At 39.0% G+C, this 24,287-nt stretch overlaps 1 protein-coding gene across 6 annotated transcripts in view; it reads right to left on the reverse strand.

The window, feature by feature from the left end:
* Positions 1–24,287, reverse strand: part of FSIP1 (fibrous sheath interacting protein 1) — a 240,153-nt gene that overhangs the window by 173,827 nt on the left and 42,039 nt on the right. For all 6 annotated transcript variants that reach the window (XM_064374473.1, XM_064374471.1, XM_012462523.2 and 3 more), the window contains 4 exons: positions 17,096–17,191; positions 14,996–15,120; positions 13,402–13,512; positions 1,345–1,503 (listed from right to left, as the gene is read on the reverse strand). In XM_064374473.1, the coding sequence (XP_064230543.1) occupies positions 1,345–1,503; positions 13,402–13,512; positions 14,996–15,120; positions 17,096–17,191 (491 nt within the window). The remainder of the gene's footprint in view (positions 1–1,344; positions 1,504–13,401; positions 13,513–14,995; positions 15,121–17,095; positions 17,192–24,287) is intronic.

The raw sequence follows: 24,287 nt of genomic DNA on the forward strand, positions 1-24,287 counted from the left end.
TAAAATAAAATAAAAAACAAAGTCCTGGGATACATTTGAGTGAGGACAAAGATTCTAATTATCTCTGCTTTCCAAAAATTTTAATCCCACTGCAGAATTTCAAATCAATAGTGGGAACAACAGCACCATTATTGCTATCTAACGGGTTAGGAGCCGCTGTGCCTGTCCATTAGAAATATAACCAGTCACAAAACTGTTACCTTGGAACACCTTCATACTGTTCCTTTCCCCTGAAGTTGCTTCAACTGGCATGAAGCTGGATCCCTAATGCTCAACTGATAGCTTAGAGGAAGTGCTTACTATAAAACAGAAGGATTACCTATAGGCTACTGATACTTAAATCTTGGGATGGTCCAAGAAGATGACAGCCATCTATAATTGTACAGAAAATGATTTGGTGAAACTTTTATAAAGCTGCTAGAGTAGAGGGTTATTAATCTCTTATACAATCAGATATTTTCTCTTCAGTCTGCCACCCAAACCCAAACCAGATTCCATGAAGTACTAAAATGTAGGGGTGGGAGAGAAATTTACTTTTCTAAAGCTGATATTCTGATATGCCATTTTTGTTTTAGAGAGGAAGTGTCGCTGTGTCGCCCAGGCTGGAGTGCAGTGGGACGATTTCAGCTAACTGCAACCTCTGCCTCCCAGGTCCAAGCGATTCTTCTGCTTCAGCCTTCCGAATAGCTGGGATTACAGGCAAGCACCACCACTCCCAGCAAATTTTTGTGTTTTAATAGAGACGAGGTTTCGTCATGTTGGCCAGGCTGGTCTCAAACTCCTGACCCGAAGTGATCCACCCACCTTTACCTCCCAAAGTGCTGGGATTACAGGCGTAAACCACCATACCTGCTTTGTAAAATATTTGAGGGAACTACTGAGAGAAGAGACACATTCATTTCAAAACTCTTATAGGAGAGAAATCAACATAATGAGCTTCAATGCTCGATGTTAAAGGAGCTAAAAGAATGTGGCAGAGTAAAGGACAACGGCTGCCACTGCTAATACCTAGTGCCAGAGGGATAAAGTAAAATAAGGCTCTCAAAGGACTCATGAGTGCCATATTAGCTTTCTTCCCTCCACTCTCTCTTGATCATGATGGAGAATTAGCCTCAAGCATACAGATATAATAATATTAGAATAAAAACTCCCTCGGTGACTCCATCCTAGAAAATTACCATATGAAAGAAAAATGAGGAGAAAGTGGAAGTAACCAAAGGAAAATACACACGGTTATGAAACAATGATCACTGGAAAAAGCAACTGGTTAAAAGCAGATTGTAAAATTATGTGAACTAGCTTTAGCACACATTAACTTGAACAGTCTGTGGATTCTTCAAATACCTGATTATTCTGATGTTCAAGTCTTGGAGAAAAGCTGGAAATCATTGGGGAGGCTGCAGAGAGTTCTTGGAGTTTGATATCAATTTCAGCAAGTTGCTGATGCTGGCTGACTGCAAGCGCATATCCTTCTCCCGGGACCACGCAGCCAGACTGATCACCCTAAGAGGAAACAAGGGTTACCAGGTCATTCCCTGGCTATATTTCTGCCAAAATATTCAGATGGCTATAATAGTACCCAGGACTACACACACACACACACACACACACACACACACACACACACAGAGAGAGAGAGAGAGAGAGTGAGTTAACATTGGTAAAAGAATAATATGAAATAGTTTCTGGTTTTGTTATCTGCCAACCTGTATAAAGTATCTTCTAACATTTTAAGGGGATTTTTCCCCTGTGGAACAAATCTCTTAGTTTCACAGTCTGGTTCTCATAACATTCTTATTTATCTACATTCAAAAACTGTTTTGTGACATGTTAGGAAGTAACAAGTAGGAAGAAATCAGGTTTACCCTGTAATGGGACATGGTAGTTTCAAACTTTGTTCCTTAAAAGTAACATGGCGTCTATAAAATCAGTTGCTTGGGTTTCACAAACTTAATTGATCATCTTTCATTCAACTAATATTTGTTCCATATTACCTTATAAAACCTATATATTACATTCATTCAAAAATCTCATACTGAATGTCTACTGTACATACATATGATGTTAGGCACTGGTGATTCAATATGAATATCACAAGGTTCTGCCCTCGAGGAGTTCTCTCTTGGCAGCAACAATTTTAAGGTGTGAAGAGAGCTGGTAAGCCCTGGGCACCATGGGAACCGGAGAGGATCAACTAACCTCTGTGGGCAGGAAAGGGCTGGAGAAAATAGGACCTTAATCAAAGAAACACCATAATCAGGTCTGCATTTTAAAACTGGAACTACTGAGAGGAAGAGTGGAGGCAGAAAGGCAGGTGTATGGCTTCAGCCCAGGAGTTGTTAAGAAGCAATAGCTACAATCCAGAACAAAAGTAATGGATGACTGAACTAAGGAATGTTTTCTGGGAATATGGAACAGAATCCAGAGATACATAGGAAGTATAATTTACAGAACCTGGAGATAATTTTATGAAAGAGTAAAGGGAAATGTAAAGATCAAGGATATAGAACAAGTTCCTCAAGACAATGATGCTCACTCTCATCACTCCTATTCAACATAGTACTGGAAATCCTAATCAGAGTAATCCAGAAACAGAAAAAAAATAAAAGGCATTCAAATAGAAGGAGAAGAGGTTCAACTATCTCTGTTTACAGACGACATGATTCTATACCTAAAAACCCCACAGTCTCTGACCAAAAGCTCTTAAATTTGACAAGCAACTTCAGCAAAGTTTCAGGATACAAAATCAATGTACAAAAATCAATAACATTTCTATACACCAACAACATCCAAGCTGAGAACCAAATCAAGAACACAATTCCATTCACAATAGACATAAAAAGAACAAAATACCTAGGAATACAGCTAACCAGGAAGGTGAAAGACCTCTACAATGAGAATTACAAAACACTGCTCAAAGAAACCAGAGATGACACAAACAAATGGAAAAACATTCCATGCTCATGGATAGTAAGAATCAATATTGCTAAAATGGCTATACTTCCCAAAGCAATTTACAGATTCAATACTATCCCTATCAAACTACCAATGACATTTTTTACAAAAGTAGAAAAATATATTTTAAAATTCATATGAAACCAAAAAAAAGCCTAAATAGCCAAGCCAATCCTAAGCAAAAAGAACAAATCTGGAGGCATCACGCTACCTGACTTCAAACTACATTACAAGGCTACAGTTACCGAAACAGCATGGTACTAGTACAAAAACAGACACATAGACCAATGGAACAGAAGAGCGAGCCCAGAAATAAAGCCACACACCTACAATCATCTGATCTTCAACAAAGTTGACAAAAACAAACAATGGGGGAAAAGACTCCTGTTCAATAAATGGTGCTGGCATGACTGGCTAGCCATATGCATAAGATTGAAACCAGACCTCTTCCTTACACCATATAAAAAAATCAAGTAAAACCTAAACCTGTAAATCCCTTGGAAGATAACCTACGAAATGCCATTCTGGACATAATCCCTGTCAAGGATTTCATGATGAAGATGCCAAACGCAATTGCAACAAAAACAAAAATTGACAAATGGAACCTAATTAAAGACCTTCTGCACAGCAAAAGACACTATCAATAGGGTAAACACAATCTAAAGAATGGGAAAAATATTCGCAAACTATGCATTCAACAAATGTCTAATATTCAGTATCTATAAGGAACTTAAACAAATTAACAAGCAAAGAACAAACAACCCCATTAAAAAGTAGGCAAAAGACACAGACGCTTTTTGAAAGACATACACATGGCCAAAAAGCATATTTAAAAAATGCTCAACATTACTTAACATTTGAAAAACGCAAATCAAAACCACAATAAGATACCATCTCACACCAGTCAAAAGGCCATTACTAAAAAGTCAAAAAATAAATAACAGATACTAGCAAAGCTGCAGAGAAAAACACCTATACACTATTGGTAGGAATGTAAATTAGTTCAGCCATTGTGGAAAGCAGTGTGGCAATTTCTCAAAGAACTTAGAACAGAAGTATTATTCAACCCAGCAATCTCATTCCTGAGTATATACCCAAAGGAATATAAATCATTCTACCATAAAGACACATGCATGCAGGCCAGGTGCAGTGGCTCATGCCAGTAATCCCAGCACTTTGGGAGACCAAGGCAGGTATATGGCTTCAGCCCAGGAGTTCAAGACCAGCCTGAGCAACATGGCAAAATGTCATCTTTACAAAAAATTTTTAAAACTTAGCCAGATGTAGTGATATGCACCTGTAGTCCCAGCTACTCAGGAGGCTGAGGTGGGAGGATCACTTGAGCCTAGGAAGTCAAGGCTGCAGTGAGCCATTATGACATTATTGCACTCCAGCCTGGGTGACAGAGTGAGATCCTGTCTCAAAGAAAAAAAAAAAAAGACACATGGATGCATATGTTCATTGCAGCACTATTCACAATAGCAAAATCATAAAACTGGATAAAGAAAATGTGGGACATACACACCATGGAATACTATGCAGCCATAAAAAAGAATGAGATCATATCCTTTGTAGCAACATAGATGCAACTGAAGGCCATAATCCTAAACAAAATAACACAGGAACCAAAACCCAAATACTGTATGTTCTGATTTATAAGTGGGAGCTAAACACTGAGTACACATGGACACAAAGAAAGGAGCAACAGTCACTAAGGCCTACTTGAGGGCAGAGGGTGGCAGGAGGGAGAGGACTGAAAAACTACCTATTGGGTACTATTTGTATTACCAGGGTGATGAAATAATCTGTACACCAAAGCCCTGTGACATGCAATTTATCTACAGAAACCTGCACGTGTACTCTTGAACCTAAAATAAAAGTATTTATTTATTTAAAATAAGTAACTTAAAAATAAACTTTGTTGTGGTCTTACCAAGAAAAAAAAAACAGGTTCCTGATTTTGTGAACTAGCTGATGGTGGTCATATTATCTAAACCAGAGATTATATAGATGCAGTAGGTTTGAGGAGAAAGATGATGAATTGTTTGGGACCTTTTGAAATTGGCAGACATTCCCCCTAGGATATGCACAGATTATGTTAGAGAGTTAAATATGCTTACATGAAGTTCCAGATAGAGACTTGGGATTGAAATAAATATGCTTGACTTACCCACATATCAAAAGTGGTTCAAACCCTGGGGGCTATGGAAATGGATAAGGTCATAAAGAGAAGCATAAGTGCAAAAAGAGGACAGAAGAATTGTGAAGAATATTTAGAATAAAGGTGCAAGTAGAGGGCAAAGAAGCTTAAGAATTTCATACATTTTGATTTCATGATGCTAATACCAGGAATTAAGCCCTACGTAATAATCAGAGGCATTATAAAAACTTTATGCACAAAGACCTTTATATTTGTATCCTCTTGACCCTGGCATTCACAGTCCCTGTTTTGGTGGAACCAAACAGTGTGTGAGTCTTGGCAGGGGAGAGATCACCACAAGACACTCCTCTCTACCCTCTGACATCAAGAAGACGAACAAATTACCTAGATTTGGCTAATCAGAAGCAAACATCCAGAACCTTGAGGGACAGAAGCAAAGATGCAGGGAAATGATCAACAGGGGATAGTGATGGTAGCAGCAACGAGCATCTCTTGGGGAGCAAATGTCTGGTGACTGTGGAGCCAGGAGCAGCCAGCCCCTAACCAGAATGTTATGGCTGCCCTGACATCTGCCTGATGTACAAACCTAGTTCCCCAAACTTCCCATTGAGTCCATGGACTATTAAAGAGTCCCAATAAATTCATTTTCTGTTATTTAAGCCAAAGTCCATCTTTGTAACTTGCAACCCAGAACACAGACTGATAAAAAAATGTGTTGCCATGCTATTTATAATAAAATGTCTAATAGGGGAAAAGTGGATAGATTGTAGTATATCAATACAAGGATTATGATACAGTAATAAAGGTTTTTTAATATGCTTACAAACTGGTATATAAAAGTTATGCATAATTTTTAAAATATATTACTCACAAACACTGTAATTTTTCCTAAATAAAAGTGATGTCAATACCATACAACCTAAATGAGAAATAATAATCATGAAAAAGTAAAACTATGAAATTGATGATGAAATTGTGGCTAATTTTAAACTCTTGTCTGAATGGGATTATTTTCAAATGATACTGAAGTTAAAAGAGCATGTCAGATTAAATTCAACAGAAATGTAAATGTTTCAGCACTATGCAATTGCAGAAATAAATTATACGTAAGAGGCAGTAAATGGCCTCCTTTTCTTCTATCTGTCTAGCACCTCTATACACCCTTGCTATATGTGGGGAACTTCCAGCTTTTAGGAATCTTACCTTCCTAAAACAGAAACCAGAAAATGCTCTTCACCAGCATCCTTTATAGCTAGGGTTCAGGCAGGTAACTAAACATCCACCACCAGACTCCCCACTCACTACTATTAGATGTGAGTGACCTGAGATCTGATACAAACCCATTTCACGGGTGAGGGTGGTAATAGAAACACCTAGCTTAGGGGGTGCCTTTCATTGCAAGTGTGAGTTCCCAACCGAGATGGAAATATTTTTTAAATTCTAAATAAGTATCCTAGAGCAGCAGTCCCCAACATTTTTGGCACCAGGGACAGGTTTCACGGAAGACAATTATTCCATGGACTCAGGGTACCAGGATTAGAAAGGATGGTTTTGAGATGAAACTTTTCCACCCCAGATCATCGGACATTAGATTCTCAAAAGGAGCAGGCAACCTAGATCCTTCCCATGCGCAGTTCACAACAGGGTTCATGCTCCTATAAGAATCTAATGTTGCGGCTGATGTAACAGGAGGCATAGCTCAGGTGGTAATGCTTGCTAGCCCACCTGTCATCCCCTCCTGCTGTGTGGCCCAATTCCTACAGGCCATGGACCCAACTAGTACCAGTCCCCTGTCCTAGAGAGATTCAAGAGAAGATTTATCTCTCTTGAGATTAATCCATAAAATTAAGCATGCCAGTCAGGCGCAGTGGCTCACACCTGTAATCCCAGCACTTTGGGAGGCCGAAGTAGGTGGATCACCTGAGGTCAGGAGTTCAAGACCAGCCTGGCCAACATGGTGAAACTGTGTCTCTACCAAAAATACAAAAATTAGCCAGGTGTGATGGCAGGTGCCTGTAATCTCAGCTACTTGGGAGCCTGAGGCAGAAGAATCATTTGAACCCCGGAGGCAGAGATTGCAGTGAGCCGAGATTGCGCCAGTGTACTCCAGCCTGGGCAACAAGAGTGAAACTTTGTCTCAAAAAAAAAAAAAATTAAGCATGCCACTAAAAAGAACAACCAGAGAACAAGAGGTCAGGGGAATTAAAACTTAATTATCATTTTAGTCATCTTCTTTAAGTTGTACACTTACTTGTCAAAGATGAGGTTGTGGGCAGTTCATAAAGGAAAGGGAACATCTGAAAACAGAGACATTTAAAAGAACATGGAGAATTTGAGGAACAGAAAGAAGTTTGGTATGATTTGAGAATATAGTAAATAGGTTCCTTCTTCAAAGTTTTCCTAAACTTTTCCTGCTGCACTGCTTCTTCCTCTGAATTTCTATTTTAACATGCATCTGCCTCTATAGAATTTCTGTATGTTGATGTCCCACCTTAGATAAGAGGACTTGCAGAAAGAACTCTCAGTAAATATTGATGTAAAAAACAATAATAACCAATAATAATTGTTGTCTTCTTTTTTTTTTTTTTTTTTTTGAGACAGAGTCTTGCTCTGTTGCCCAGGCTGGAGTGCAGTGGCACAATCTTGGCTCACTGCAATCTCCACCTCTCAGGTTCAAGTGATTCTCCTGCCTCAGCCTCCCAAGTAGCTGTGATTACAGGTGTGCGCCACCACACCTGGCCAATTTTTATATTTTTAGTAGAGATGGGGTTTCGCCATATTGGCCAGGCCAATCTCAAACTCCTAGCCTCAAGTGATCCTCCCACCTCGGCCTCCCAAAGTGCTGGGATTACAGGCATGAGCCACCACGCCCGGCCTAAAAACAATATTACCTTTAAAAATCTCAAAAGAGAACTGCATGGCTAAGCAGCAGAATAGACATGGTTGAAACCCAAACTGGAAAACTGTATAATGAGTTCATACATGCAAAATGACAAAAAAAGATTAACATTATGAGAAAATGTTGTAAGACCTGGAAGAGAGGTTCGAGAGGTCCTATAACCATCTGTGGCAGACACTGTATACTGACTGACATGATCCCCATTTCTCATTTCCTTCTTCCTTGCCTACCCCTACTACAAAAAAAGAGAAAGTAATATACCCGAATCCCCCTTCTCACTTGCCCCAACATACTGAACAAATGGCTATGCAATATAGCTTGGCCAGTGAGATGCAGGTAGAAGTCCTGGGGACACCATACCATCCCCAGTGAAAAGGCAAAGCCTCAGAGGAACATCTCTTTGCTCTTTCCCCTTCCCTCTTTCTGTCTGCCTGGAAAATGGACACACTGCCTACAGATGCAGCAGCAATCTTGCAAATCTAAAGACAAAAATCCACATAGGAATGTAGATCAGGAGGACAGAAAGACATGAGCTGCTTACTCCTGGATTTCTTGTTACTAGAAAAAAATAAACTCTTTACTGTTTAAGCCACTGTTACTTGCAGCCAATCACATTCTCAACTGACACCCCATTTATAGGTCTCCCAAAAAGAGGAAAAAAAGATGATGGAAAGGAAGAAATAATAAAGGATAATTTTCTGAGCTGAAGGAAGATTTGAACCTTCAGATAGAAAGAGCCTACCAAGCAAGAACTGAAATGTTTTTAAAGACACACAAAAATATAATCTGATAAAATCATAAACTCCAAAATAAGGAGAAAATCCTACGTTTCAAGGGAAAAAAAAGGATTTTTCATGTAAAATTTAGTTATCTGCTAAGCTAACATTCAAATGAGGAAAAAATAAATATTTGAATACACACTCAAAAATTATCCGCAGTCCACCATTTCTTGGGGCAAAATTTTTCAAAAAAGTTCCAGAAAAATAATTCAAGGAATGATTTATACAAATAAATAATTTGTTGAGTCCAAATACACAGTTAATGGTGTGGCTAAAAATTTTGGCCAAATTTTGTTGAGAAAGATTTCTAACATACAAGAAGCACAGCATCTTTAAAGGTAAAGATTAAAAAGTATAATATTCTAGAACTAAAATTCCAGATGATCTCAATATATCCTGGAGGAAAGAAAATGAAACTCAGGGAAATAAAAGTACACCAAAGATCCAATCTTGTTAAAATATGAAACTTTAGAAACTAATTATTGAAGTTGAAAAGAAAATATTCATTTTAATGTATTTTTAAAACTTGAAGGTTAACAATACCAGATCAGAAATAGGATATTAAATTTCCAAACCACAAGAGGAAAGGGAGATAAACAAAAACAAATATGATAAATAAAATATACAATTTGATGTCAGGAAACAATTCAAAAAGTATGTGGTCATAATGAATATGAGTAACTTAAATAACCTCATATTGATAATAACAAAAGATAAAGGATGAAGAAACAAAGATGAAGACACAAAAGCAACAACGAAGCCCAGCTACATAGTACTTATAAAAGATCTAAAACTCAAATGATTGAGATGTGCTTAAAATAGAAAGATGAGACCTAAATGCTAACAAAAATAATATGCAAAAGGCAATATTATTAACGAAAAGTCCTTATGAAAGCATTCCTAGACTGTATAAAGAAAATCTAGCATGCCATAGTTTGATGCCCAGCGAGACCATGGTAGCAGTTTACCCAATTTCACAATTAATAACAAAAAAATGAAACCCAGATCCCTTAATTCTTACAGTTATCTTAGCTTTTGTTAATAAAGAGACAAATTACAGTTATGTGTTGTTTAATGACAGGGATATGCTCTAAGAAATGTATCATCAGGCAATTCTATTACTGCATAAAAATCACAGGATGTACTTACACAAACCCCGATGGTAGAGCATACCACACACTGAGGCCACATTGCAAAGCCTATTTGCTCCTAGGCTAGAAACCTACACAGCATATTTTGTAGTTACTGTGTTGTAGATGACTGTAACACAATGGGAAGTATTTGTGAATCTAAACATATTAAAACATAGAAAAGGTACAATAAAAAATATGGTATAAAAATCTTTTTAAGGCCGGGCACAGTGGCTCACACCTGTAATCCCAGCACTTAGGGCGGCCGAGGCAGGCAGATCACCTGAGGTCGGGAGTTTGAGATCAGCCTGGCCAACATGGTGAAACCCTGCCTCTACTAAAACTACAAAATTAGCATGTATGTAATCCTAGCTACTTGGGAGGCTGAGGCAGGAGAATCGCTTGAACTCGGAGAATTGCTTGAAGGTGGAGGTTGCAGTGAGCCCAGATCACACCATTGCACTCCAGCCTGTGCAACAAGAGCAAAACTCTGTCTCAAAAAATATATATATTTTTAATGGTACACCTGTATAGGGGCACTCACCATGAGTGGAGCTGCAGGGCTGGAAGTTGCTCTGGTGAGTCAGTGGGTAAGTGGTGAGTGAGTGTGAACGCCTAGGAGATTACTGGCTGCTACCGTAGACTTTATAAACACTGTATTTAGGGTACACTAAATTTATTTTAAAAGATTTTTCTTTATTGAATAAGAAATGAATCTTAATTTACTGTAACTTTTTTACTTTTAAAACTTTTAAATTTAACTTTTTCACTTTCTTATAATAATACTTAGCCTAAAACACAAACACAGTATACAGTTGTACAAAAATAGTTTCTTTCTTTATAAGCTTTTTCCTATTTTAAAATTTTCTTTTTCTATTTTTAAAATTTTGTGAAAAATTAAGACACAAATGCACACATTAGCCTAGGCCTACACAGGGTCAGGCTCATCAACATCACTGTCATCCACGCCATATCTTGTCCCACTGGAAGGTCTTCAAGGGCAGTAACAAGCACGGAGCTGTCACCTCCTATGATAATAATGCTGTCTTCTGAAATTCCTCCTGAAGGACCTGCCTAAAGCTGCTTTACAATTAACTTTTTTATATATAAGTACAAGGAGCACACTCTAAAATATAGAGCTACGGTGTCACTAGGTGACAGGAATTTTTGAGCTCCATTATTAACTTATGGGACCACTGTCATATATGCATGTTGACCAAAACATCATTATGTGGCACATGACTGTGCCATGAGTCAGTGAAGCTAAAATATCTCAGAATTATGTGGGCATTTAGCAGTTTCCCTCACCCACCCCTTTCCCCTATTTCATCAGCCCCAGGCATAGCAACACCTTCATCTGTTCCTAGACACAGCCCCCACTGGGACCTCACTATCTTAGGCAGGATTATTTAGAGGATTATTATCTGTGATATCCTGCAGATAAGTTTTTGGTTTTTGGTGGAAAGTAGGATACTTTGTTTGCCCACGCAGAACTTTTTTTAAATAGGAGCAGTTATGAACATTTTATAAATTTAATGTTTCCCATTTAAAAATCTGAATTTCTAGCTTCCCTTAAAAAACTGGAAGACCCAGGCAGCCCTGGTCTGGGATTTCCATGGAGCAGCCACCAGTGGATGTTGAGTGTTAACTCCCATTGAAAGGGCACATCCTCCCTTCTTGGCCACAGGGATCACTGCACATGCACTGCTTTTGGACCCATAGCCAAAAAAACTACCCTCTGAATCTCTGTGTCTCTCACTGTGGAAACTAAGACAAGGATTCTTGTTCAAGTAGTTCATTGGGAGAGTGCCTTTGGGAGCAGGGACATGAGGAAAACAGGCCAGGGCAAGGACACAGATACAAGCTAGGATGTGGTCTCAGCTGAAGACCAGCTTCAGTCTAATCCCTGATGAAGCTCTGGAGGACACGTTGCACCATAGAGCTAATCCCACCTTTAGGTAAGGGGTCTAGGGTGGGGAAGGAGTGATATCCTGGGCTGTTTGATTCCCATTTGGCTCAGAGAAATTCTCCAGGCAAGGGAACAGCTATGTACCCTTAGCACAGGGCTGGGGCATGGATGCACAGACAGGTGTCAGGGAAAGGGGATACAGGCAGGGCGCCAGCAGCATTCACTCCATCACATCCTTATTTACCCACAGGAGAATAGACAGTAGGGCTAAGTGCTTCAAGGAACACAGGAGAGTCTATTTTTTCATGGAAGCAAAGAATATTCCTCAAGTTTAGTAATATAAACAAGTGCAAACACTGGGCCACAGCACTCTTTAGGTGACCTTCCCAAGCCCTATAAATACCTGCATTCGCCCCGCCCCACCCCCATTACATGCTGTTCCCCTCTTTCAGTTTAGTCTTTTTCCCCCAACCCCGGACTTTCACCATGAGCAGGCCCTCCTGTTAACCCCAGGACTCTCCAGGGAACTGGCTGCTCAAGGTTAACTGGGCAGGAACGGAATGGAAGTCTTTAGGATTACTGAAGACTACACTGAAATACCATAAAACCAGTTTAGGGACGATAAGAAAAGGAGACAGAAAAATACCTTCATATGTCGTCAGTAATAAGCATATCACCGCACAGGCAGAAGTTACTGTGATAACCAACGTATAATCACTCTTAGCATGACATAAAATCATCCTTTGAAAGTCAGTAATGAATTGACTAAGAATAAATTTGAAAACTTCGATAAAAATAATGGTACAAAGCAGGATTTAAAAAAAATTTTTTTTAACTTGTATTTTTTTTTTTTTTTTTTTTTTTTTTTTTTTTTTTTTTTGAGACGGAGTTTCGCTCTTGATACCCAGGCTGGAGCGCAATGGCGCGATCTCGGCTCACCGCAATCTCCGCCTCCTGGGTTCAGGCAATTCTCCTGCCTCAGCCTCCTGAGTAGCTGGGATTACAGGCACGCGCCACCGTGCCCAGCTAATTTTTTGTATTAGTAGAGACGGGGTTTCACCATGTTGACCAGGATGGTCTCGATCTCTTGACCTCGTGATCCACCCGCCTCGGCCTCCCAAAGTGCTGGGATTACAGGCTTGAGCCACCGCGCCCGGCCTTTAACTTGTATTTTAAGTTCCGAGGTACATGTGCAGGTTTGTTATACAGGTGACATGGGGGTTTGTTGTACAGATGATTCGGTCACCCAGGCATTAAGCCCAGCACCCATTAGACATTTTTCCTGATCCTCTCCCTCCTCCCAGCCTCTTCTCTCTAACAGGTCCCAGTGTGTGTTGCTCCCCTCTACGAGTCCATGTGTTCCCATCATTTAGTTCCCATTTAAAGTGAGAATATGCAGTATGTCATTATCTGTTCCTGTGTTAGTAAAACAGGAGTTTTTTAAAGTCAGAGAATAATGTCTCAGAATCTGAAAAATTATTGTAAATTGTGCTGCTGGGTCAATAATATGACTTTATAAAATCAAAATTAAGAAGTGTAGAGTTCCCCGACTATGAGAGTTTACATACCTCAGAACTGGAGAGCCCAGAATCTCTATCATCCAAGTCCTTCAAAAGCTCAATCAGCCTTTTCTTCTCTCTGTCAATCATAACCACTGGGTTTCTTGATTCCTTGGCCAACTACAGAATTTATTAATGGAAAACATTATATACTCAAAGAAATTCATAGTTCAGGAAAATAAAAATGGGACCTGAGAATTCTACAATACAGATACACAAAGAGAAAATCTGTGAGATTAGGCATTTTACATTTGCTACGTAATTTTATTTTATGCCAAAATGTTTGTAAAGTGCCAATCTCTAATATCCAAAGACATCATCCCTATAAGCAGGCCCTCCTGTTAACCACTCCAACAGACATTTTATTAAAAAATAATATGAGCAGTTTTCAAACCTCTCTATTATAGATAAAAAAAAATAAATGCAAAAACATGCTGAGACATTTGGAAGAAATCTTCTTGCCACTTTCTTTGGGGCACTTACCCACTAAATGAAACTGCTTTTAAATTTCAAGACTATCATATGAGGAATTTAAATATTCAGTTACTATTGTTAAAAAGGGGAAAGAGAAATCTATGGTAGTGCTGCTATCTGTGTCAGCAAGAACCCAGGTGAGGGCGGACCTCTATTGCTCTTGAAAACTGAACAGTAAATAAACATACAAGGGACCAGTGCAAAGACAGAGGCAGATCAAGATGGAGAAGGTTTCCTGAAGAAGATCATATGAATGTGGAGCACAAGAATCGAAGAGTCCCCGAGGCCAGTCCCGGCAGTGGCAGGCTGCCCCACAAATCCAGTCTGCCTGAAATGATGTGCCAATTGTGAGGAAAGGATCAGGCTTGAAGTGTGAGGAATTACTCAACTCTCCCTTGTCAATACTCCCACTCGCCCAGGTGGTTTTCTAGTGCCACTGCTCAAGGGGTGAGTAGAGCTTCTGTCCTCCTCACTATATTTCCTGTTGTAAATTAATTAATGAGCATTCTGGTCTAACCCAGGAATCCTTGTGCCCTTGTTTAGTCTGAGTCTGTCTTAAAGACAAACTAAGTCAGCCTGCAAGGCCTATAAGACCAAAGATGGGTGCCTGAAGCAGAAGCTAATCAAGGCCAGTGACCAGCTGTGGGAAGGCTCAGCAAAGAGGCAGACAACCAGTAGGCTTCTCCAGCCCAGCCTTGCTGCTCTTTTCCTTGCTGCACATTTTCCATTCCAAGTTCTAAGCGTATTAACTATAAAATCAGTCTCATTACTTAAAAAAAAAAAAAATTTACTAATATGCAATTTAAAATCTGAGAAACATTGTCCAAAGCTATTATCTAAATAAATGTTTTGCAAATTGCAGGAAACAGACTCTTTCTGGAGAGTGAAATAAATGCTAGTTGCAGCTAGCATTTTGAAAAAGAGATAGGATAGGATGGGATGCAATGGATTGAACACAGAAATAATGAAGTACTGGTTTATAAAAGTTTTCTTTCAATATATCTACTAATCCAATCATTTATACATTTATGATGGTTGAAAAAATATTTAAAGACACTTAACAAAACTACTGCCATTTTTTCAACTCATTTAGCCCCAAATTCTGGCTTCTACATTTCTAAGTACATACCTCAATGTTTCTCTTAATAAAATCCTGGTTGTGCTTGCCCCTGAGCTCAATCTTTTCTGTATTTGAGAAAGGTTTCTTTCCTGCTTTGATCAATGATTCATTTCTTTCCACATCACAGGTAAAATCTAATATTTAAAAAGTTCAAAATTTTTTCATAATTAAAAGTGTCAATTATGCTAAAAGTTCACTTCAAGCATGTATTAAAATATGTAAGAAATAAAACCCACACAGAAGAACTAACTTCTAAATTCCAGATCCAGAAACCTAATATATAATGGAGATCTAGTCTTAAAAAGATAAAGGTGCTGCAATAACTTTGAATTAAGTTCTCATAAAACTTCTTGTGTTATTTATTATCATGTATCAAACTTTTTCCGGTTGACTCCATGAGAATGATGGGAAATAGGAATAGAACTTCAAGACAGATATGTGAAGAAAAAATCACTGATGTTAGGGAAATTTTAAAATATATATTTTATTTCAGTCTTAATACAAAACAAAAATTTCCCTAAAGACTAGGTCATCCTTACTCTTCTATTAATTTACCATTACCCTTTCTGAACAGTGCATCTTGTTTAACCTGCCTTTTGAGCAAGGTCTGGGAGTTAGTGTCCCATGTCCTGGCTCCCATCTGCACAAACCCCTAAAGCCCATCTGAGTTTGCCAATTTTCCTCAACCTTTCAGAAGAGGCTTGAGTGAATGTCTGAGATATTCATACCCTGAGTGTTCAAAATAAGAATAATACTTGTGGATTCATATTCCCTTTATAAAATATCTTGTTTTCTCTGTGTCACATTACAAGATTTTAAAACAAGACCATATGAACCCTCCATTAAAGCTCTGAAAATATGCATGAAGAAGGAACATCTCCTTAAACAGCACATGCAGTTCGCCCTACAAAACAGGATGCATTTCCACATTAAAGTCCAAAAAAAAGAAAAAAACACCAGTCATGAGCTTAATCCAGGCAAAGTTTACATAAAAATTAATTTTGTACATTTTGTTAATTTTGTAAGGGAGGTTACCTGAATAAAAAGGGTTAAGGGAGCTAGTCAATTGGTGTGTTTATAGCTAGTTATCAAAGAGTCAATACAGATATAACCATTTAAAAATTTTTTGATGAAAACAGCTGGAAAGAATGAGGAAAAGAGTAAGATCTCTTGATTTAAATTCTTTTCAAACAAAAGTAGCTTTGAGTTATTCAAATTTAAGTTATATAAGCTTATAGGCAAATAAATCTATGCTTTGCACCTGGGGTTTTATTTTTTAACAATCACATAATTATTTTTTAAATCAACTGCCAATAGTTAAAGTATGAGTTACTTTTCCAGTGCACGGCCATCTTAGACACAAAATGTAACACTTCTTTCCATTATAATTCAAGTTGTATGCAGCCTTTTTAGTTGAAATATGAGGTTTGTTTATTCAGTTGAAGTTTTATATACTCTTAATAATACAACATTTAAAAAATACAAAGTGAATGCAGTCATGTTTACACTTATCATAGAGTTTCTTTAAAATATACTTCTAATAAATAGTAAGGAAAAAACATTGGGTTATCTGGCCAAAACTGTCTTCACTGGAACTGTCCTCTTCTCTCCAGTCTGGTAGTGATATAACTGCCATGTTCCTACAGTGACCCCAAACCTTGCTGGGTTGAACAAGTTGGTTGAGCGATGGGTAGGCCCCTGACCCAGCTGGATCATGCAGGCTGTTCTCTAGGATTGCAGCATTGAGCCAACCTCTGAATGTCTAACCACAGCGTATGCTCTTGGGAACCAAAGTAAGCTGCCTCCCACCAAAATTCCTTTCACAGATTTGTTTTTGCTTAAGCCAGGTTTTCATTACTTGCAGCCGGTTTTTTTTTTTTTAACTCTTTATTACCAAACAAAATTTCAAGCATCCAAAGTAGAGAGAATGGTATAACAAACTCTGAACAACAAGCTACAACAATGACCAACCTTGTGTCATCTTGAACCCTATCTGCTTCCACTTACCTCTGGATTAAATTATATGAACTCATTTCATTTATGACTATTTCGGTATACAGCTAGTATTTCCTTGTGAAAATATGTATAATCACACAAATTAAAACATACCTTTACTGACTTTCTGCATCTGCTTTTCATATTCTTCTGGAGGGATCTGAGTATGAAACACTGAGAAAAAGTTGTCTTCATCCTCATGAGAAGGACCTGTTGATTTAAAAAATCACTTGTTCAGTGTTCACAAAATAAATAAGAAATTGTCTACAAAGTTGCTTTAAAAAGATAACATTTAATATTCTCTCCAGTGTTCCTCAATCCCCTCCACACATACAAATTTCTTAAAACAATGTCAATGTCACCTCCAAGTAGAAATGACATCTTTGTATACAAGAGCCAATGAAACAAACTATAGAAGCTAAGATAGTTAAACAGCATTTCCCTAGAACTTAAGCACAAAACGAATGTGTAAGAGTGTACTAAGGCCGGGCGCGGTGGCTCAAGCCTGTAATCCCAGCACTTTGGGAGGCCGAGGCGGGTGGATCACGAGGTCAAGAGATCGAGACCATCCTGGTCAACATGGTGAAACCCCGTCTCTACTAATACAAAAAATTAGCTGGGCATGGTGGCGCGTGCCTGTAATCCCAGCTACTCAGGAGGCTGAGGCAGGAGAATTGCCTGAACCCAGGAAGCGGAGATTGCGGTGAGCCGAGATCGCGCCATTGCGCTCCAGCCTGGGTATCAAGAGCGAAACTCCGTCTCAAAAAAAAAAAAAAAAAAAAAGAGTGTACTAAAATATCACATTAACTCTCCAGAGTTAATGCACCCAAATCTTGATATTCATAATACAGAGAATATGCACATTGAATAACTATAATTGCGGTTTTCTTTTTATTTTAGGCCTCCAAGGTAGAGACTTCAAATATGTGATCAGTCATTAAGATACAAGAATGTGAGAGATAACTTGGGAGACTCTTAGCAGTTAACTTTCTTCTTTTCTGATGTATTTTTTGACACCTCCATAAAGAAAATAGGACATTGTGTTTTTCAACTTCTTTGTTTCAATGTAGTTTATTTTTATGTTCTCCTATTAGCTAATTCAGACACTGTATATTTGCAAGACGCTGCTAACATAAACATGTTATTCAAAGTGTGTCTCTATACCCTAAGATGAGAGAATCTGCCAGGTTGTGGCACAGAAACGGTTTTGCCTCAGAAAACATGGGAAGTCTTGAGGATATTACAGGATCCACCACCTCTCCCAGCAAGCAAACCAAGTTCAAACACCCTCTATGAGATGATACAAACAAAGGAAGCAGGCAGAAGATACATTCACCCTCAACAATCGCCAAATTCAAAACACAAAACTTTGATGTAAAAACTAAGTCATCAATTCCAATTCCCTAATTTGGAATTCATAATAATGAATTATGAACAGGGGTTGACATTACAGTGTTAGTCTTTGAACAATCTTTGATGAGTTAATCAAGCAAATTTGTGGTATAAGCCTGGGGAGAGAGGGGTAAACTACTTAGAAAACAAAAGGGTTTAAAATTATTTTTGAACTTTAATTTTTTTTGGTGTAACCACTATTATTAGGGGGTCTTCAATATTCATTAGGGTCAGCAATTTGACAACATTTTATTATCTGTTTAAGTTACACTTACATCATATTCTTGAAGTGGTAATACATTTATTTTCTATCCCACAATTCCTTATGATAACAGTTTCACTCAATTTTATACTAAAACACCTGTAAAGACATAAAAATACGAAAATACACAATACTGAAAACCTTTGCAGGTGATCAGCAACTATCCGAGGCCAGTGTCACGCAGGTGGTGAGAAGAATGTGAAATTACTCTTGTGACCCTGCAGCTCTTTGCCCATCATCCCAGTGGTATTCACTGCCTGAGAGAGAGATGGGTACAACCTAGAACAAAGGTGCCATTGATCAGCTTTGAGTTTAAATGACAACAGTTTCAAAAGTTGGGCATTCTGGTCAGGTGCAGTGGCTCACACCTGTAATCCCAGCACTTCGGGAGGCTGAGGCAGGCGGATCACAAGGTCAGGAGATTGAGACCATCCTGGCTAATACAGTGAAACCCATCTCTACTAAAAATAGAAAAAAATATTAACCAGGTGTCATGGCATGTGCCTGTAGTCCCAGCTACTCTGGAGGCTGAGGCAGGAAAATCGCTTGAACCTGGGAGGCGGAAGTTGCAGTGAACTGAGATGGAGCCACTGCACTCCAGCCTCCAGCATGGGCAACAGAGTGAGATTCTGTCTCAGAAAAATAAAAAAATAAAAAAAAGTTGGGCATTCAATTGTAAGAGCTTAACTCTTAAGGGGGAAAAAAAGAATTTTCTGAATTCCAAAAGTCTCCCTTTAGAAAGTTCTTCCTTCTTTTTCAAAAACAATTAATGTAGAAGAAATTATGGAATTAACCATTTAGTAACCATCATAATAACTGACTCAGGTAAGTATCATCAATAAATTATAAAACTAGTGGGTGACAGTTTGAGGAATAATAGGATAATAGCCTCAAAGTATCTATCTCTCCACAGGACAATTTATTAATTACCAAAGGAAAAAGAGTAACTTTACCATGGAGAAACCTGGTAGACACCATTTTAATCTAAAGTGGTAAAAGCTGACATTGTGAGTACCGGGACAATCACCATCATGCACTTCCTGATCTGATTCATTGAGAAGGACACTATCACTTCCGTCAGATTCCTGCCAAAAACACATAAGCTGAACCTAATCGAGCAGAAACAAACCAACCCAAACTGGAGGACATGCTACAAAATAAAAGGCCTACTCTCTTCAAAAATGCCTATGTCATAAAACACAAAGAGTAAAAGATACGACAACAATGTAATACACATCCTGAGATTTTTCTTTTGCTATAAAGGATATTAGAGGGACAGTTGGCAAAGTCTCAGTAAAGCCTATAGATAACTGGATAATAATCCTTTCCTGATTTATATGTATAATTGTGCATGTATGTGTATGTATGTGTGCCCTTGTGTGGAGAGGGAGAGAGAAAAGAGAATGTGATAAAATGTTAACATTTAGAGACTCCGGATAACGAATATTTGAGAATTCTTTCTACTTTTCCTACGACTTTAAATCTGAAGTTATATCAAAATTAAAAGTTAATAAGAAAAAATTTTTAAATTCCTCTCCTCACTACAAACATTTATGTGGGAAGGAAAAAAAATCTCCCTTTAGAGATCACGAGTCAAAACTTTGATGATTGAGCACAGAGTGTTTTATATGAGTCCTGAAAGAGGAAGACTGCGGATGTGATTTAAATTGTTTCCTGCCACCCATGGAAAAAATGAAAGCCCATCCCAGATAAGGACCTAGAAGACCTAGAAACCAGCAAAGGGGATGAGTTTAGAGTAGACACAAGTGATATAGGTGTTAAGCTGCTCCCCGGCACAGCCCCTGGAGGTGAAATCCTAGAGTTGCATAGAGAACCTGCTGAAGAGGGTGGAGAAACCCAGACCAGAGTGAGCTGTGCCTCACTGTACACCTGGAACTAGGGGGAGACCCCGCACACAGGCACACATCTCCATCCACCCATGACAGCTGCAGAGCGGCAAAGGCAGTGTGGCATGCTTACAGGGAGACAGGGCCTGAAGTAGTCTCTCTCTCTCTCTCTCTCTCTCTCTCTCTCTCTCTCTCTCTCCCCCCTCCCCCTACGCCCAGTCACAGACACACACAAACAGACACACACACACAGACACAAACACACACAATTCCCTATGGCTGGCTGGCCTGTGGCTTGAAGGAGAGAGGGTAGCATAGAGCCTCCCACCAGAGAGGATGTGGCAGGGACAACATACATCATCAGCATCTGCTGGCAGATGACAAAGGCTAAATGGGACCAGCTACAAGTCAGCAGATACCCCGGCTGGCTTCCCATATCCACAGACCATCCAGGACGGAACGCCTCTGAGAGAACAGCAAGGACCAGATGCACGCACCCCCATCCCCGGGCCATGATGCTACAAAGTGTCCTCCCAAGCCCAGACATCACCCTGGAAAAGGCAGGGAGAAACAGAAAGGGAAAAAGAGCCTCATTTCTGAATACTGAATTATTCTGTATAATTTTTAGACACCCTACACAAGTATAGTAAATCCTCTCTTAATATCAGATGTAGATTCTCAGAAACAGCGACTTTAAGCAAAATGACATGTAACAAAATCAATTTTACCACAGTCTAATTAATATAAATAAGAAATAAGTTCCTATGGCACATTTCTGGTCACGAAATCATTATTAAACTTCTTTTTTTTTTTCTTTTTGAGACAGAGTTTCGCTCTTGTTGCCCAGGCTGGAGTGCAATGGCACAGTCTTGGCTCACTGCACCCTCCACTTCTCAGGTTCAAGCGATTCTCTTGCCTCAGCCTCCCAAGTAGCTGGGGTTACAGGTACCTGCCATGATGCCCAGCTTATTTTTCGTATTTCTAATAGAGACGGGTTTTCTCTCTGTTGGCCAGGCTGGTCTTGAACTCCTGACCTCAGGTGATCCACCTGCCTCGGCCTCCCGAAGTGTTGGGATTACAAGCATGAGCCATGGCACCCTGCCACATTATTAAACTTCTAAATAAAGACCAAAACACTTGTAATATTAAACACTGACATAAATGTGGGCTGTAAGTACATTTAAGAAAAATTAATAAAAATAAGTCTGAAAATTATTTACCAGCTTATTCCAATTCAGAGTGTCGGGTGGCCAGAGTCTGTCTTGCAGCTTAGAGTGCCAGGCAGGAACCCACCCTGGACAGGACGCCGCCTTATGGCAGGGTGCACTCAGACACACCCATACTCACTGACAGTGGAACCACGTAGATAACCTCACATGCATATCTTTGAGATGGAGAGGAAACAGGAGTGTCTGAGAAAACCCATGCAGACATGGGGAAGACATACAAACTCCACACAGACAGTGGCCCTAGCTGGGAATCAATGTTTTTTCTCATCAATGTTATAGTAAAATGACATTGAGCCCAGTGTGGTTCAATGTAATTCATACCTGTAATCCCAGCATTTTGGGAGGCCAAGAGGAATCTCTTGAGCCCAGGAGTTTAAGACCAGCCTGGGTAAGATGGCAAGACCCCATCTCAACAGAAAATCAAAACATAAGCCGGGCATGGTGGCATGCAACTGTAGCCTCAGTAACTCAGGAGGCTGAGGTGGGAGGATCCCTTGAGCCCAGGAATTCAAGGTGGCAGTGAGCGGTGATCATTCCACTGCATTCTAGCCTGGGCAACAAAGTGAGATCCTGTCTCTAAAAAATAAAAATTAAAAAATTTAAAAAACCACGATGTTGAATGAAACGATATCATTCAAGGACCTACTGTTATCTATTCCCAGAATCTGGAAGCAACTGATACCAACCAACACAAATGACAGAAAGGGAAAGAGAAAAGCAATCAGTGGCCATGCAACCTTTGCCTACCGAAACAGGGCAGGGGCGCTTAGGTCTAGATGGAAGGCAGCCCCTTGACTCAGAGATAAAAGGAAAAAATCAGCCAGAAACCAGAGTCCCAATCTCCTTGAGCAACAATAGTGTTTCTTGAGGCAGTTCAAAAGCTGTGACCCAACTGCTGTTAGGCTTCTTTCTACATCTATTCAGAGGCTGCAACTCCTAGAAAACAACTGGACAGAAAGGAAGCAGAATGAGCAGTGAAGATGTACTCCTGCAAGCAGATCCTCACAGTGGAGACAGAGATATGATGCTAAGAGCCCTGAAAGGCTTGTCGCCAGAACTACATCTGTTATAGGTATCAAAATCCCAGCCAGTACAGCAGAGTCTCAGTAGTGAATGTCAGCTAGACACTTGTAATTGAAACGGCATCTGGGCGTAGCAACCTACCCTGCAACCAGAGATTTAAAATCACAATTTTACCAGCAACCAGATGGATTATGAGCAGACTCAAGGCAGATGTGCCTTTTTGCTCTGTTGGCAAATGGCAGGTGCAGATGAATTTTACCTCATTGGAGGATGAGAAAACGCAGAAGGAAAAAAATAAATGAAACAGCATCCTGGTAATCAATGGGACAGCAGACCTTTCGAAAATACTTACAAAAATCATAAAATTCTTTTTGGCATCCTCAACATATCAAAATATATGGCATCTGTGAAACTAGAGTAAATCACAGGAAAGAACTGACGAATGTGAAAAGACAAGAGGATGGGATTATAAAAATAAAGGGGGAAGAGGGGGAAACTGAGTGAAATAGGGAGGGATTGTAATAAAAACAATGTGAACGTGCATCTTTTAATAGGTTAGCTTAAAAGCGTACACTCATTGCCTCACCTAACATGTACATCACTAGACATGTTAGTCATTTTCTTGTTGGACCCTGATGATTTTCCTGTTTGGGCTTCCCTCCTTCCCTCCTTCCCTCCTTCCACTCTTCCTTCCTTCTTCCCTCCCTTTCTTCGTTTGTTTTAGTGCTCATTTTCTTTTCTTCTTTTCCTTTCTCCTTTCTAAACCATATACAATTATTTGGAAGGTCTGTACTTTAATTTGAAGTCTAAGTGATATAAACATATTTTTTCTATATTAAGAAAGTCAAGAACAAAAAATGGTTTTCTGCCCCTTCTTTAAAGTAATACAAGGGATTTAGAATTGTTTTACTTACCCTCACCTTTTTCTCCCACTTTTCACCCTCCGTTAATATAATCTGGACTTTTAGACCTACCTGTCCTTATTCTTATCGTCTAGTGTAGAGTAATTCTTGGATTTATAAACACATATTTCCTTCTGTTCGCCTCTCTGTTTGGCTGGTTATAATGCTCACAGCTAATTCCTTTATATAGCAACTTCTCTAATCCTGGATTTTACATTGTGATTCATCTGCTGATTAGCTAGAAGATGGTTTAAAGTATATTTATTTCAAAAACAATATTAGCAGTGAATGATCCACTCTACCATATCTAAGAATGTCTTTCTGTTGTCTTCACACCACAATAACAGAAGCAATATAGAGTCTCTAATTACTACATTTTTCCTTTCTTGCAAAAAAGAAATCTGATTTCAGCTTCCATGTTTATAGATAAAATAAGATTATTCTAATTTGGGCCTGGATGCTTGTTTCTTAGGGCCTTCCCATGGTTCAGAATTCTTGCCTGTATATATATATGGGTATTAGTCTTTTATCATTAATAGTACATATGCGATATTTTCTAAATCATGAAAGTTTCCTTTGATTGTTGTTTCTGTAACAGTTATACTGGTTTGATTCTCTGGAATTCCTACTCCTGACTCCACACTTACCATT

The sequence above is a fragment of the Aotus nancymaae genome, unplaced genomic scaffold (assembly GCF_030222135.1).
Source record: "Aotus nancymaae isolate 86718 unplaced genomic scaffold, 86718_ANA_hifiasm-v0.15.2.pri h1tg000011l, whole genome shotgun sequence".
NCBI classification, from domain to species: domain Eukaryota; kingdom Metazoa; phylum Chordata; class Mammalia; order Primates; family Aotidae; genus Aotus; species Aotus nancymaae.